Below are 12,717 nucleotides of genomic sequence, written 5' to 3' on the forward strand. Positions count from 1 at the left end.
AGAAGAGAGAGAAACATCATTCAGCTGCCTCCTGCACACTCCCCACTGGGGACGTGCCTACAACCAATCAGGATTCCCTTGACCGGAATCAAACCTGGACCCTTTGGTCCACGGCTGACGCTCTATCCACTGAGCCAAACCAGCTAGGGCTCATGGTCAATCTTGTTTCATTCTGACCCTCACATACCACACACTCCCCCTCCACCACCATATTATTCTTATTTCATCAATTAGTCATATTTCATCGACTAAGACAGTGACTTTAAAAAAACATACATAACGACAATGATATTATTATACCCTCATAATGAACAATTATTTAATACTATAAAATATCCAGTATTCACAATTTAAAGAGGGATTCAAACAAGGTTTGTACACTACAATTTGTTGAAATGACTTCTAATCTATAGAATCCTGTGTCTTATCTTATTACTGTTACCTTGTAAGTTTTTTTTAAAGAAAGTGCTGTTTATCATGTGCAGTCTCTCAGGATTTGGATTTTGCTAATTACATCCTAATGATGTTGTTTTACATGTTTTTCTGACCCCTGTATTACCACTAAATTAGCACTTATATCTAGGGTCTTGATGAGAATTAAGAATGAATTATTTTGGTAAAATTATTTCATGGGTGGTGCTATATTAGTCAGAGTTTAGTCAGGAGACTAAAAAAAACACGTAAGTTATTTGAACTATAGGACTAAAAAGGAAGAATGAGAGCCATCAAATATTACAGCAGCAGCGACTGCAGGAAGCTGCTACCAAAACTCTAGGACCTGGGGGAGGAGGGTAGAGGAGAGGCAGGAATTATTAAAACTTACAAGCCTGGACAAAGAGTCTTGTAGAACTGAAATTGAGATATCTGAGAAGGTGTTAATGTCCACTAGAAATTACACAATGTCTGGCTGTCTTTTAGTGATATTAACAGCCACTGATACTGATCTGATTTCTGTCATAATAGATCATTTCTGAATTTTCTAGAATTTATGTAAAAGAAATCATTCAGCATATTCTTTTTTGTCTGGCTCTTTCACAATAATTAATATGACATTCCTTGTAATGTATATATCAATACTTCATTCTTCTTTATTACTGAGTCCATTATACAGATATACCAAAATTTGTTTATCCATTTACCTATTGACAGACATTTGGGTTGTTTCCTGGTTTTGGCTATCTATAATAATATAAGCATAATATGCTAATTAGACTGGACAATCTTCCAAATGAGGGAAGCCCGGGTTCTGGGTGCCAGAGGGAAGCCAGTGCCGGCAGCCGGGGGAAGGAAGGCCTACTTTTGCATGAATTTTGTGCATCAGGCCTACAGTTATAAATAAATCTTCTGTGAAGATTCATGCACAGTTGTTGCATGATTTTTTCCCTCATGGGTAAATACCTAGCAGTGTTAACAACTGGATCATACAGTGGTACAAGTTAAACTTCTGGTGAATGCCAAACTGTCTTTCAAAGCAGCTGTACAATTTTACATTGAAACCAGAAGTGCATGAGAGTTCCCGTTAATCCACATCCTCACCAACCTTCCTAAGTCAGTTTTTTTATTTTTTATTTTAGCCATTCTAATTGGTGTGTAGTGGTATTTCACTGTGGCTTTAATGCACACTTTTTAAATAACTAATGATATTGAGCATCTTTTCCATCCATATATCTTCTTTGGTGAAGTGTCTGGTTAAGTCTTTTGTCCATTTGCCTATTGGGTTGTTGTTTTCTTATTGAATTTTGAGAGTTCTTTAGATACTGTGGATATAAGTCCCTGGTCAGGTATATTATTTGCAAATTTCTACTTTTAGTATTGTCCTTTTATTCTCTTAACAGTGTCTAAGAAGAGAGTTTTAGTTTTGACGAAGTATAATTTAGCAAGTTTTTATTTTATGGATCATGCTTTTCCTGTTATGTCTGAAAAGGCTTTGCTTAACTCAACATTGCAAAATTTTCTCCTCTGTCGTGGTATTTGAGTCAACACATCTGTCTCAGCCTGCATTTGTGTTTATTCAATTCACAGGATTTTAAGGATATGTATAAGCATATTTGTTTAACCTTTATTTCTAAATGTCAACTACAAAGATAAAAGTTCAACAGTATTCAGGTAAGTACTTTCTTCATTTCTTAAATCCAATTTTATTCATTACAAATAGGTACAAGCATCTGCCTGTCTTATTATATCTTCTACTTTGTGCCTGAGCATTTATTTATTAAAGTACAAATTAATTCATTATAAAAATATTTTTTCCTTTCACTTCTAGAATTTCTAGTATAGAAATCCAAGTGATTTTGTATATTGATCTTGAATCCTGCAACCTTTCTAGCTATACTTATTAGCTCTAGTAGCTACTTCGTAGATTCAATTCCATTTTCTACATAGATAATTTTATAGTGAATAAAAACAGTTTTACTTCTTACTTTCTAATATGGATGCCTTTAATTTCATTGTTTTTTCTTTTTGAAATGGACAAAATCTCTAGCACAATGTTGAAAAGAAGTTGTGAGAACAGACACATTGCCTGGATTGACCTTGGTGTAAAAGCATCTAATCTTTACAATTCAGAATGACACAGTTGTAGGTTTTTCATAGCTGCTCTTTATCAAGTTAAACAAGTTCCATTCTATTCCCAGTATACTGAGAACTTTTATCACAAATGAATGTTGGATTTTGCTAAATGCTTTTTCTGTGACTAGACAATCATGTGGTTTTTCTTTTTGTTTGCTAATATGGACAATTACTTGAAATGATTTTTGAATGTTAAAACAACATTGCATTCTAGGATACTGCCCTCCACACCGCCTTATTCACGATGTATTATCCTTTTTATATACATGAACTGCCTTTGTTAATATTTTATTTTCCTTTTTAATTTCTGCATCTATGTTTATGAAGGACTAGAGGCCCAGCGCACGAAATTGTGCGGGTAGGGTCTAGGCCTAGCCTGTAATCAGGGCCATCTTCTGCCCATTTGCCAGTCCCCGGGCCCAACGGCCCATCGGCTGCTGGGGCGGGTAGGTTACAGGCGCGCCCTGCAGCTTCAGTCAGTGCCGCAAGCCCCAGGAGCAGCGGCAGCGGCGGTAGCCAGTGGCGGCGGTGGCACCCATGTGAACGGCCCTGAGCGGGCAGCATGTTCCACCAGCGGCTGGTCCGGCGCATGCACATGGAGGTGAAGTCACCAGCGCCCACTTTCCCACCGGCCTGAGCCCCAGAGCAGCCAGGGATGAACTGGGGATCTCAGTGGCCTGACAGCCAGCCAGGTCCTCCTGCCACCCACCCCAGTTCCCTGGCTCACCATTGCTGATCCATCAGAGCCTGTGGGCCGGGGGGAGGGACCAACTTTTATTATATAGGATATTAGTCTGCAGTTTTGTTCTCTTGTAATGTCTAACTTTGGCTTCAGATCAATGCTGGCCCATAAAATGATTCAGGAGGTATTCTCTATTCTTCAATTTTCTAGAAGATTTCATATAGAATTGGCAGTATTTCTTCTTTAAATGTTTAATAGAATTTATCCATGACATCATCTAAGTTGGAGATTTATTTGTGGGAATAGATATAAACTATTCAGATGATTTCTAACTGACTGAGCTTTGGTAGTCTGTTAGGAAATTTTCTATTTCATCTAAGTTGTAGGCTTTATTGGCATAAAGCTGTTCTTAACATTCCTTGGGTATTGATTATCCTATTATTCTCTTAATATGAGTAAATTCTCATAATATTAGTAATTTGTGTCTCCCCTTTTTATTTTTCTTAATCACTGTGGCTAGTCGTTTATCAATTTTATTAATCTCAAAGAACCATATTTCTGTTTCAATGTTTTGCTCATGTTTCCTGCTTCCTATTTAAATGATTTCCACTCTAATCTTCATTATTTTCTTTCTCTGCTTACTTTGGGTTTAATTTGCTCATCTTTTTCCAGTTTCTTAAGATGGAAATTGAGGATGTTGTTTTCAGAATTTTCCTTCTTTCTAGAAGAGCTTAAAACACCTTTTTAGTGTTATAAACATTCCTCTAAGTACTGCGTTACCAGCATCTCAAATTTTGATGAGTTGTGCTTTCATTTCATTGGTTTTAAAATACTTTTTAGTTTCTCTTTTGATTTCTTCTTTGACTCTTACATTACTTATTAGTGCTTTATTTAGTTTGATTTCTAATTTAATTGCATGTGGTCAGAGAAAATACTTTGTATTACTAAAATCCTTTTAAATGTATTGAGACATATTTTATGGCCCAGAATATAGTCTATCTTGGTAAATGCTCTATGGACACTTAGAAAAGCACATGCATCCCATTGTTGTTGGACTAAAATGTCAGTAAGGTCAAGTTGGTTGATTGTGTTGTTCAGATTTTCTATATACTTACTGATTTTCTGCCTATTTGTTCTACAAAATTATTGAGAGGGGTACTGGACTGTGCATTAATCTATTTTTCCTTACAGTGCTATGATTTTTGCTTATTTATTTTGAAGCTGTGTTTTATTAGGAACATAAATATTTAGGATTGTTATGCTTTTTGATAAAATTACTTTCTTTAGTAATAGTTTTTGCTCTGAAGTCTACTTTCTCTGACATTAATATGGCCACTCAGCTTTGTTTTGAATAGTTAGTATGGTATATCTATTTCTTTTCTTTTAACTTTCGATCTATTTGTCATTATAAAAGTATTTTCTTGTAGGCAGCATCTAGTTATGTTTTGCTTTATTCCATTCTGACAACTTCTGTCCTTTTTTCTTTTTATAAAAACATACCTATTTAATAAAACTGTATATACAGGGTGTCCCCCCAAAATGTATACACATTTTAACAGCTGATGGCTCAATTTTGAAAATAAAATGTATTTTAATAAAAACTGCCTTTGTAATTATTCAAAGTGTGTGTATACATATTTTGGACACCTATATTTAAGGTGTACATGATAATTTGATTCCTTGAGTCAAAGTAGTTAATATATCATCTCCTCACATAGTTGCTATGTTTGTGAAGAAAGCACCCGAAATCTATTCTCTTAGCGTATTTTCAGTATAGCAGTATTAACTTTAGTCATCATGCTATACATTAGTAATTAATCAATCTATATGATTGCAACTTTATACTCTGATCAACATCTCCCCATTTTTCTTCCCCAACTTTGCCCAGACCCTGGTAACCACCATTCTACTTTTTGTATCTGTAAGTTCAACTAGGTTCTACAGATAAGTAAGATCATGTAGTATTATTTGTCTTTCTGTTCCTGGCTTATTTCACTTAGCAAAATGTTCTCCAAATTCATTTGTGTTGTCACAAATAACCAGATTCCCTCTTTTTAGGATTGAACTAGAGGCCCGGTGCATGAAAATTCATGCACTGGAGGGGGGTGTCCTCGGCCCGGCCTGCCCCCTCTCACAGTAATAGTTTTTGCTCTGAAGTCTACTTACTCTGACATTAATAATCATATAGATTGATTAATTACTGTGAGAGGGGGCAGGTGACCTGGTGATCAGGGGAAGGTGATGCCCCATCACACCTCTGCTGCTGCCACTGCCGGCAGCGCAAGCCTCAGGAGGCCCTGGTTACCTGAGCCTCGGGCGGCCCTGGGCAGCTGGGGGGCTGAGGGGACTGGGGGGCTCTGGAGGCAGGCACGCGGAGTAGCCGGGCCCGCCGGGGAGCAAGCTCGGCCTTGCCATGTGCCTGCTGCCCCAGCAGGGCTGAGGGGACTGGGCGCCGCCATCTTGTGGCTGTGGGCGCCGCCATCTTTGAGGGCATGGCAGTCAATTAGCATATTCCCTCTTTATTAGATAGGATAATATTGTGGTGTGTGTGTGTGTGTGTGTGTGTGTCACACCTTCTTTAACCATTCAGAGGTGAAAATTTGTGAAAATAATAAAATTTTTAAATTGGAACTAATCTTCGAGGCCATCCCTTCCAAAGACTCATTTATCCTTGAGGAACTAGAACTATAGAAGAAATTTTGGTCATAAACCAGAGCAAGAATGCAAATGCAAGTTACTGTTTCCATTCTGTACTCTGTCCATTACTATACAAGCAATGACCTTTGCAAATTAAAATATAAAAAATTTAATCTGTCAATAATTCTTTGCTATGAGTATATGATTAGCTTTGTATTGTATGTAGATACAAAGAGATTTCTGTTATGTGAATGTTAAGAAATATATATATATACACACATATACACATATATATGTATATATATATATAAACACACACACACACATATATGGAATTTCCTTTCATATATCTAACAGTAAGATTTAACATGGTATGTCTTTTAAAGCATGTGGAAACCAAATCTTTTTAAAATGACTAGAGCTTTCTCTGAAATCAGGTCAATCTCCTCTATATGGAAGAACACACAGAACCATTTATTACATTCTGAACAAACTTTACAATCTAGGAAATGTAAGGATAGAAGCGTCAATTAATAATGATCAGTTGTAAATTAACAAAATAAAAAACACAAACACTACAACTTAATAACCCTCTTCCTTTTTTAAATGCTTTAAAGTATATGAACAAAACTGTAAATTGCTAATTTTTTCAATGAGTAGTCTTTCAGGACACTGAAAAGATAGATATATTGGGATAAATGCTGCATACTGTATACTATGGAAGATTCACAACCTACTTTAACATATTAAAAGCACTCAGAGATCTGAAATAAAGAAATGACTGCATAATATGATATTTTCCAAGCTTTTAGAAAAAAGATTCTGCTCAAATAAACTCACAAAAATTCTTTACAAAAAATAAAAATAGATTTAGCTATCAATGATTCTTATTAATATCACACAGAATTAGGATTTCCAGACACCATTCTGGGTAATTGTAATGCTAATTTATTTTCTTTTGGGGGAAAATGGCAAAGACCACTGTGTACATCAGCATCAGCTTAAAAGAATTCCTATCAATCATTCATGAAAGAAATAACTAGGCTTACAGCATTACAATATGAGAAGTTAACAGAAAAAGATTGGTTTTCAAACTTTTTTGTGCACATCACCATTTTATAGTTTTCAATTGTGAAAGAACTGCCTTTTAGCTACATAAGTAAATATAGTACCTGTAAAGTTTCTCTGCATACATAGGCTATTTGCAATTCTGATAATGGTCCCGTAACTAGAAAGAAAAAAAAAAAAAGACCACATTGTAATACATTTGAGTACATCAGATTAAAAATAGTCTACTATTAATTTTTTAATTGATTTCAGAGAAAGGAAGGGTGAGAGAGAGATAGAAACATTAATGATGAGAGCATATCATTAATCGGCTGCCTCCTGCATGCCTCTACTGGGGATCAAGCTGGCAACCCAGGCATGTGCCCTGACCAGGAATTGAAGCCAACCTTTCAGTGCACAGGACAATACCCAACCAACTGAGCCACAAAGGCCATGGTAAGATATTATTTCTTTAGTATAATTCTTTACTACAGCTGTCAAAATAGAAAGGCTTGATCCAGGACCTTATCTAAGAGTTTAAAAAGCAGGCAGATCACTTCTGGCAACCAGATCTCTCCCTATTATGAAATACAAAATCCTTCTGCATGTACCCAATATTTGAAATCTAGAGTGGTGTGTGCTGACAGTGAAACCAAATGAGGTACTTCCTTTTAATCTTAAGAGAAATATTTTACTGCACATTTTAATCACTGATTCTCTTACACCTACTCTGAAACATAAACTTTTGATTCTTAGTAACCTGGGAAATCATAGTAAAAGAAGAAAAGTCATAGAAAATACTCTTTTAGTTTTTGTTTTTATTGATTTTTAGAGAGTGACAGGAAGGGGAAATGGAAAGGGAGAGGGAGAGGGAGAGAGATAGGGAAAAAGGGAAAGAAGGAGAGAGGGAGAGAAACACTTGATTATTTTGTATATTTGCAACTATGTGGTATTAATATTATTTTAAATAAAAAGAGTCAATCCCCACTCAGGGCACGTATAGAAGGCAACCTATCGATGTTATCTCCCTCTCTCTCTCACTTTCCCCCTTTCTCCCTCTCTAAAAAATAAAAAATAAAAAAAGAGGCAGTTGCCAGAGTTTAGACATCACAACCTTTTTTTGTCATGGCTTATTTATTGTGATAAAATTAGATTATATTTATTAATGCATAATTAAATAAGACATCTATACATTTATATTATAATTCAAATTTTTACTTATGAGTCCCACTTCTCCTCCCTAGAGGTAATGACTTATCAATTTGATATGTTTCCTTTTATTTTGGTGTGCATTGACATTCGTACGTATACTTTTAAAAAGTCTAAGTATGATTATGTTATACAAATTTTTTCATGATTCATTTTTTCCATTTAAAAAAATGTCCTTGCCCTGGCTGGTTTGGCTCAGTGAGGAGAGCATCGGCCTGCGGACTGAAGGGTCCCAGGTTCGATTTCGGTCAAGGGCATGTACCTGGGTTGCGGGCACATACCCAGTAGGGAGTGTGCAGGAGGCAGCTGATCGATGTTTCTCTGTCATCGATGTTTCTAACTCTCTATCCCTCTCCCTTCCTCTCTGTAAAAAATCAATAAAATATATTTTAAAAAATGTCCTTGGGGCAATATACCCCAGACAATATAAATGGAACTACTGCATCTTTTTAACTGCTTCACAGTATTCCATATTATAGATGCAGTGTATATTTAACCTCTGCTCTATTGACTGACAAAAATTTGACCTCTACGATCTACATATATTATTTCAATGACTATAGCACTTGTTTTTAGAAGTACTACGGTTTCATTTGTAAACTGCATCTGTAAATTGCATGAAATTTGATAAGGCTTTCAATATAAAGATTTCAGCATAGAAACATTAAAAAAGACTCCTTAAATATTTAAAAATACATCATAAATTATACAGCACATGGTTGCAATAGTTTTACTATTCTCTATCCAGTTAAATAAAGTTATTTTATAAAGATCTATGCTTAGTCTCATAAACTCTAGAAATTCAGGAAATTGTCAACAACAAAACAAACTGGAAGCTAAACTATAGAGACAAAAGAAAAACTATTTCTACATAATATTATGAGGCAAAATCAAATTCAACTAAAAAAAAACTCCCTAAATTAACAGAATGCTAAACAAAAATATTATAGCAACAACTAAATTGCTTTCCTAGATAGCAGGTTAAAATATTAAGATACATACATAATTTATTTTATGAGAGAATTACCCTTTGCATTTTAATTCTTACTTACAAGGAAGTTTAGGCAGTTTTATTGGTAGAAAAAATACTTTCCTAAAAGACTACATCTAAAAAGTAAAATTTGGATTGTTCAAGTACACTTGACTTTCTCAGTGCAGGCTCCAACAAATTTAACTGAATAAACAAAAAAATTAAATTTAAATTTCTTTTATGCAATACTCCAAAAACAGAACAGATGAGTATAAAACAGTAAATCTACCTGTTAATATCCCTGATTAACTAGACATGTCAAACAACAACCATTAAAATCAGAGTCAGTCTCAAAATACAAAAACAAATTAATAGTACCATGGTAAATATCTTGAAGTGATCCGCCACCACAGTATTCCATACAAATCCATAGTTTTTCCCGACTAATATGAAAGAGAAAGAAAAGTATATTAGCTAGTAATTCTCAACCACTCACAACTGTGAAGGCTCAGTATACCAAGATTAGGATGAATTATTTTAACAGAAAATTGCCCTGGCACTCTCTCTTTTATTTTTCCTTTTTACTGAATTAATTGGGGTATAGCAATCTCCCTTCAAGCTACAGAAAACATACTGACTTCAGCATTGTTCCCATCTTACATAGTTTGGTATATGACAACTTTTATAAGCTAAAACACTTACTTGTAATCATTCATATTTTATTAAGGTGGCCAGATAAGGCATAATTGCATAAATGGAGGTGTTACTATTAATAGAGGGAAACAATAAGAGAACCTAAGAAATTTTAGAACTTTAGACAATATAATTTTTAAAATTTATATGTATAATAGCACTGACATAAAAAGGAGGGAGAGTGGTAGCAAAGAAATACAAAGAGAGATTAGAATCTTTTTTTTTTTTTTTACCTGAGATAGCTCCCAAAGTAGGCAACAATGTTGCAATGTTTACATTCTTTAACCATAAATATTTCTTGCTGAATCAAAGAAAAATCATCTCCTGAAAAACAAAATAATAACTTGGTCATCATGTTAGATTTTGAGTCTCTATAAATGGGAAGAAGGATGGAAAACTTTACAATAAATATTAGAGATGAGGAATTCTTAATACTTCAAAGGGAATGTAAACTGGTACATTCTTTCTATAAAACCAGAAGCCATAATAATGTACAAAATCTTTGAACTCATAATTTTGCTTTAAAAATTTTTTTCTTGAGATATGCAGATAAATGTTCTCTACAGTGTGACTTAACAATTAGAGAATGATTAACTTATGGTATAGTTATAGATATAATATAGTTAAAAACAGGTTTGGATATGAAAATATGTTCATGATATATTAAGTGTAGGGATATTTTATATAATTATGTAAGTACATATGTATATAGAAAAAACATTTTAAAAACGTATACCAGCCAGCACCAGTTTGGCTCAGTGGATAGAGCGTCAGCCTGCGGACTGAGGGGTCCCAGGTTCGATTCCGGTCAAGGGCATGTCCCTTGGTTGCGGGCACATCCCCAATAGGACATGTGCAGGAGGCAGCTGATCGATATTTCTCTCTCATAGATGTTTCTAACTCTCTATCCCTCTCCCTTCCTCTCTGTAAAAAATCAATAAAATATATTTTTTTAAAAAAAAGTAAAAAAAAAATAAAAACGTATACCATATTTATGTCTGGGTAGTAAAATTAAAAGTAATTTTGCTTTCTTCTTTTGATTTGCATTTTCCAATCTGTCTATCACAAACCTATATGAGTTAACAGGAAATAGTTATATTAACATGAAATATTATTTATGGGAATTTATAGTTGTTAGATACATTTTGGCACCCATTATGCCCCATATGGGGCTCTTGCCCCTCCTGGCGATTTTCTTCTCTCTCTAAAATCAATAAAAAGACATTAAAAAAATAAAGATCTTTTGTCTTAAATATTGTGCAATTTCACCATTACATTTGCACATGGGCATTTCTTATTATTTATTCTGGTTGAAATTCTTAAATATTTGGTGTTTTCTCTGAGTTCTGAAAAATTTTCAATAGAAATGCTCCAAATGCCTTTGTCAAATTGTTTCCTTAATTAGACCTAAGTTAGATCTTTTCACTCTATCTTGCACTTATTTTATATTCTTCCATATTTTTGCTTCTTTGAGCTATATTTTGCATAGTTTCTTCAATCTATATCTAACTTTGTTACATCTATTGAATTTTAAATATATAATTATTTTTCATTTTCAGAACATCAATTTGGTTATTTTTCAAATCTGCTTGTCTTTCTTTTAGCAATTTATTACTTTTTATTCATAGTTTCAAATCATTCTTTTATTTTTCTAATCATATCGTATGTAGAGTATGTAATTCCAAAATCTGATGTCTTAATAGTTCTGTTCTGCTTGCTGTTTCTGCTGGCTCTTGCTCAAAGCACCTTAATTCCTTGTGTCTTCTGTGATTTTTGACTCTTGAGCTAATATTTCTTGGAGCTTTATGTGTGGGAATTCTTTCAAGCTTGAGTTAAAGTGAGAGACTATCTTAGCTTCTGCTATGTGACTGGGTGTGCCACTCAAGGACACATATGCAACTATTAATCCGAGAGTTTTTGTTTGTTTTTGCTAATCCTCACCAGAGGATAGCTGCCTCTTCAACAACCCCAGCCCTGGACACCGTTGGGTACACAGGCCAATGTGCAACACTGGCCAGGGCAAAAAAACCCCGAGGTTTTTAAAGCAACACACACAGTGCGATTCCAATTCAAGACAAGCAATATTTATTGTTGTTGTTTGCAGATGACATAGTACAATTATAGAAAACCCTAAAAATTCCTCCAAAAAGGATTAGAACTAATAAATTTGGTAAAGTAGCAGGATGTAAAATTAATAAAGAAATCAATTGCATTCTGAGCTACAGAAATTGTTAAATCATTTTTAGAAATAATTAAATAAATTAAAAATTGCCTAGGAATAAATTTAACTAAGGAAATAAAAGACCTGTACTCAGAAAACTCCAAGACACTGAAGAAAAAAACCAAAGACAATACAAACAAATGGAAGGATATACCCCAAACAGCCAAAGCAATATTGAAAAAGAATTTTCAATTGAGCAAAATGAACGAAGAATGCAAATAAATAGGACAGACAATTCTAACAAAACAATTTCTTTGGGATGCCAATCTTAGATTCTGAAAATTCAACTAAAGAGAAAAATCCTATCCATTTTAAATTCACTAATTTAGAACCTGGCATTGTAGTTCACCTTTTTTATTATATAGTAACAGAAAATATTTACATTTCAACTTTATCTTGTATTCAAAAACAAACTGGAATCTAACTGAAAAAGAGTACCCTAGAATTAAGTGATTTTTACCTATTTAAATAGCAGGAAATATCTAACCGTATTAGTTTTATATATCTACTAGAGGCCTGGTGCACAAAAATTTGTGCACTCTGGGGGGAAGGAAGGTCCCCTCAGCCCGGCCTGTGCCCTCTTGCAGTCTGAGACCCCTCAGGGGATGACCACCTGCTGGCTTAGACCCGCTCCCCGGGGGATTGGGCCTAAGATGGCAATCAGACATCCCTCTGGCAGCCCAGCAGCCC

At 34.6% G+C, this 12,717-nt stretch overlaps 1 protein-coding gene across 1 annotated transcript in view; it reads right to left on the minus strand.

Moving 5' to 3' along the window:
- MAP4K5 (mitogen-activated protein kinase kinase kinase kinase 5) overlaps nucleotides 1-12,717 on the minus strand; it is a 105,607-nt gene that overhangs the window by 64,430 nt on the left and 28,460 nt on the right. Inside the window, exons 4-6 of the mRNA XM_006773763.2 lie at nucleotides 10,040-10,130; nucleotides 9,492-9,556; nucleotides 7,060-7,115 (exon numbers count right to left, since the gene is read on the minus strand). Coding sequence (XP_006773826.2) covers nucleotides 7,060-7,115; nucleotides 9,492-9,556; nucleotides 10,040-10,130 — 212 coding nt within the window. The remainder of the gene's footprint in view (nucleotides 1-7,059; nucleotides 7,116-9,491; nucleotides 9,557-10,039; nucleotides 10,131-12,717) is intronic.

This window comes from Myotis davidii, unplaced genomic scaffold (assembly GCF_000327345.1).
Source record: "Myotis davidii unplaced genomic scaffold, ASM32734v1 scaffold847, whole genome shotgun sequence".
In the NCBI taxonomy this organism is placed as follows: domain Eukaryota; kingdom Metazoa; phylum Chordata; class Mammalia; order Chiroptera; family Vespertilionidae; genus Myotis; species Myotis davidii.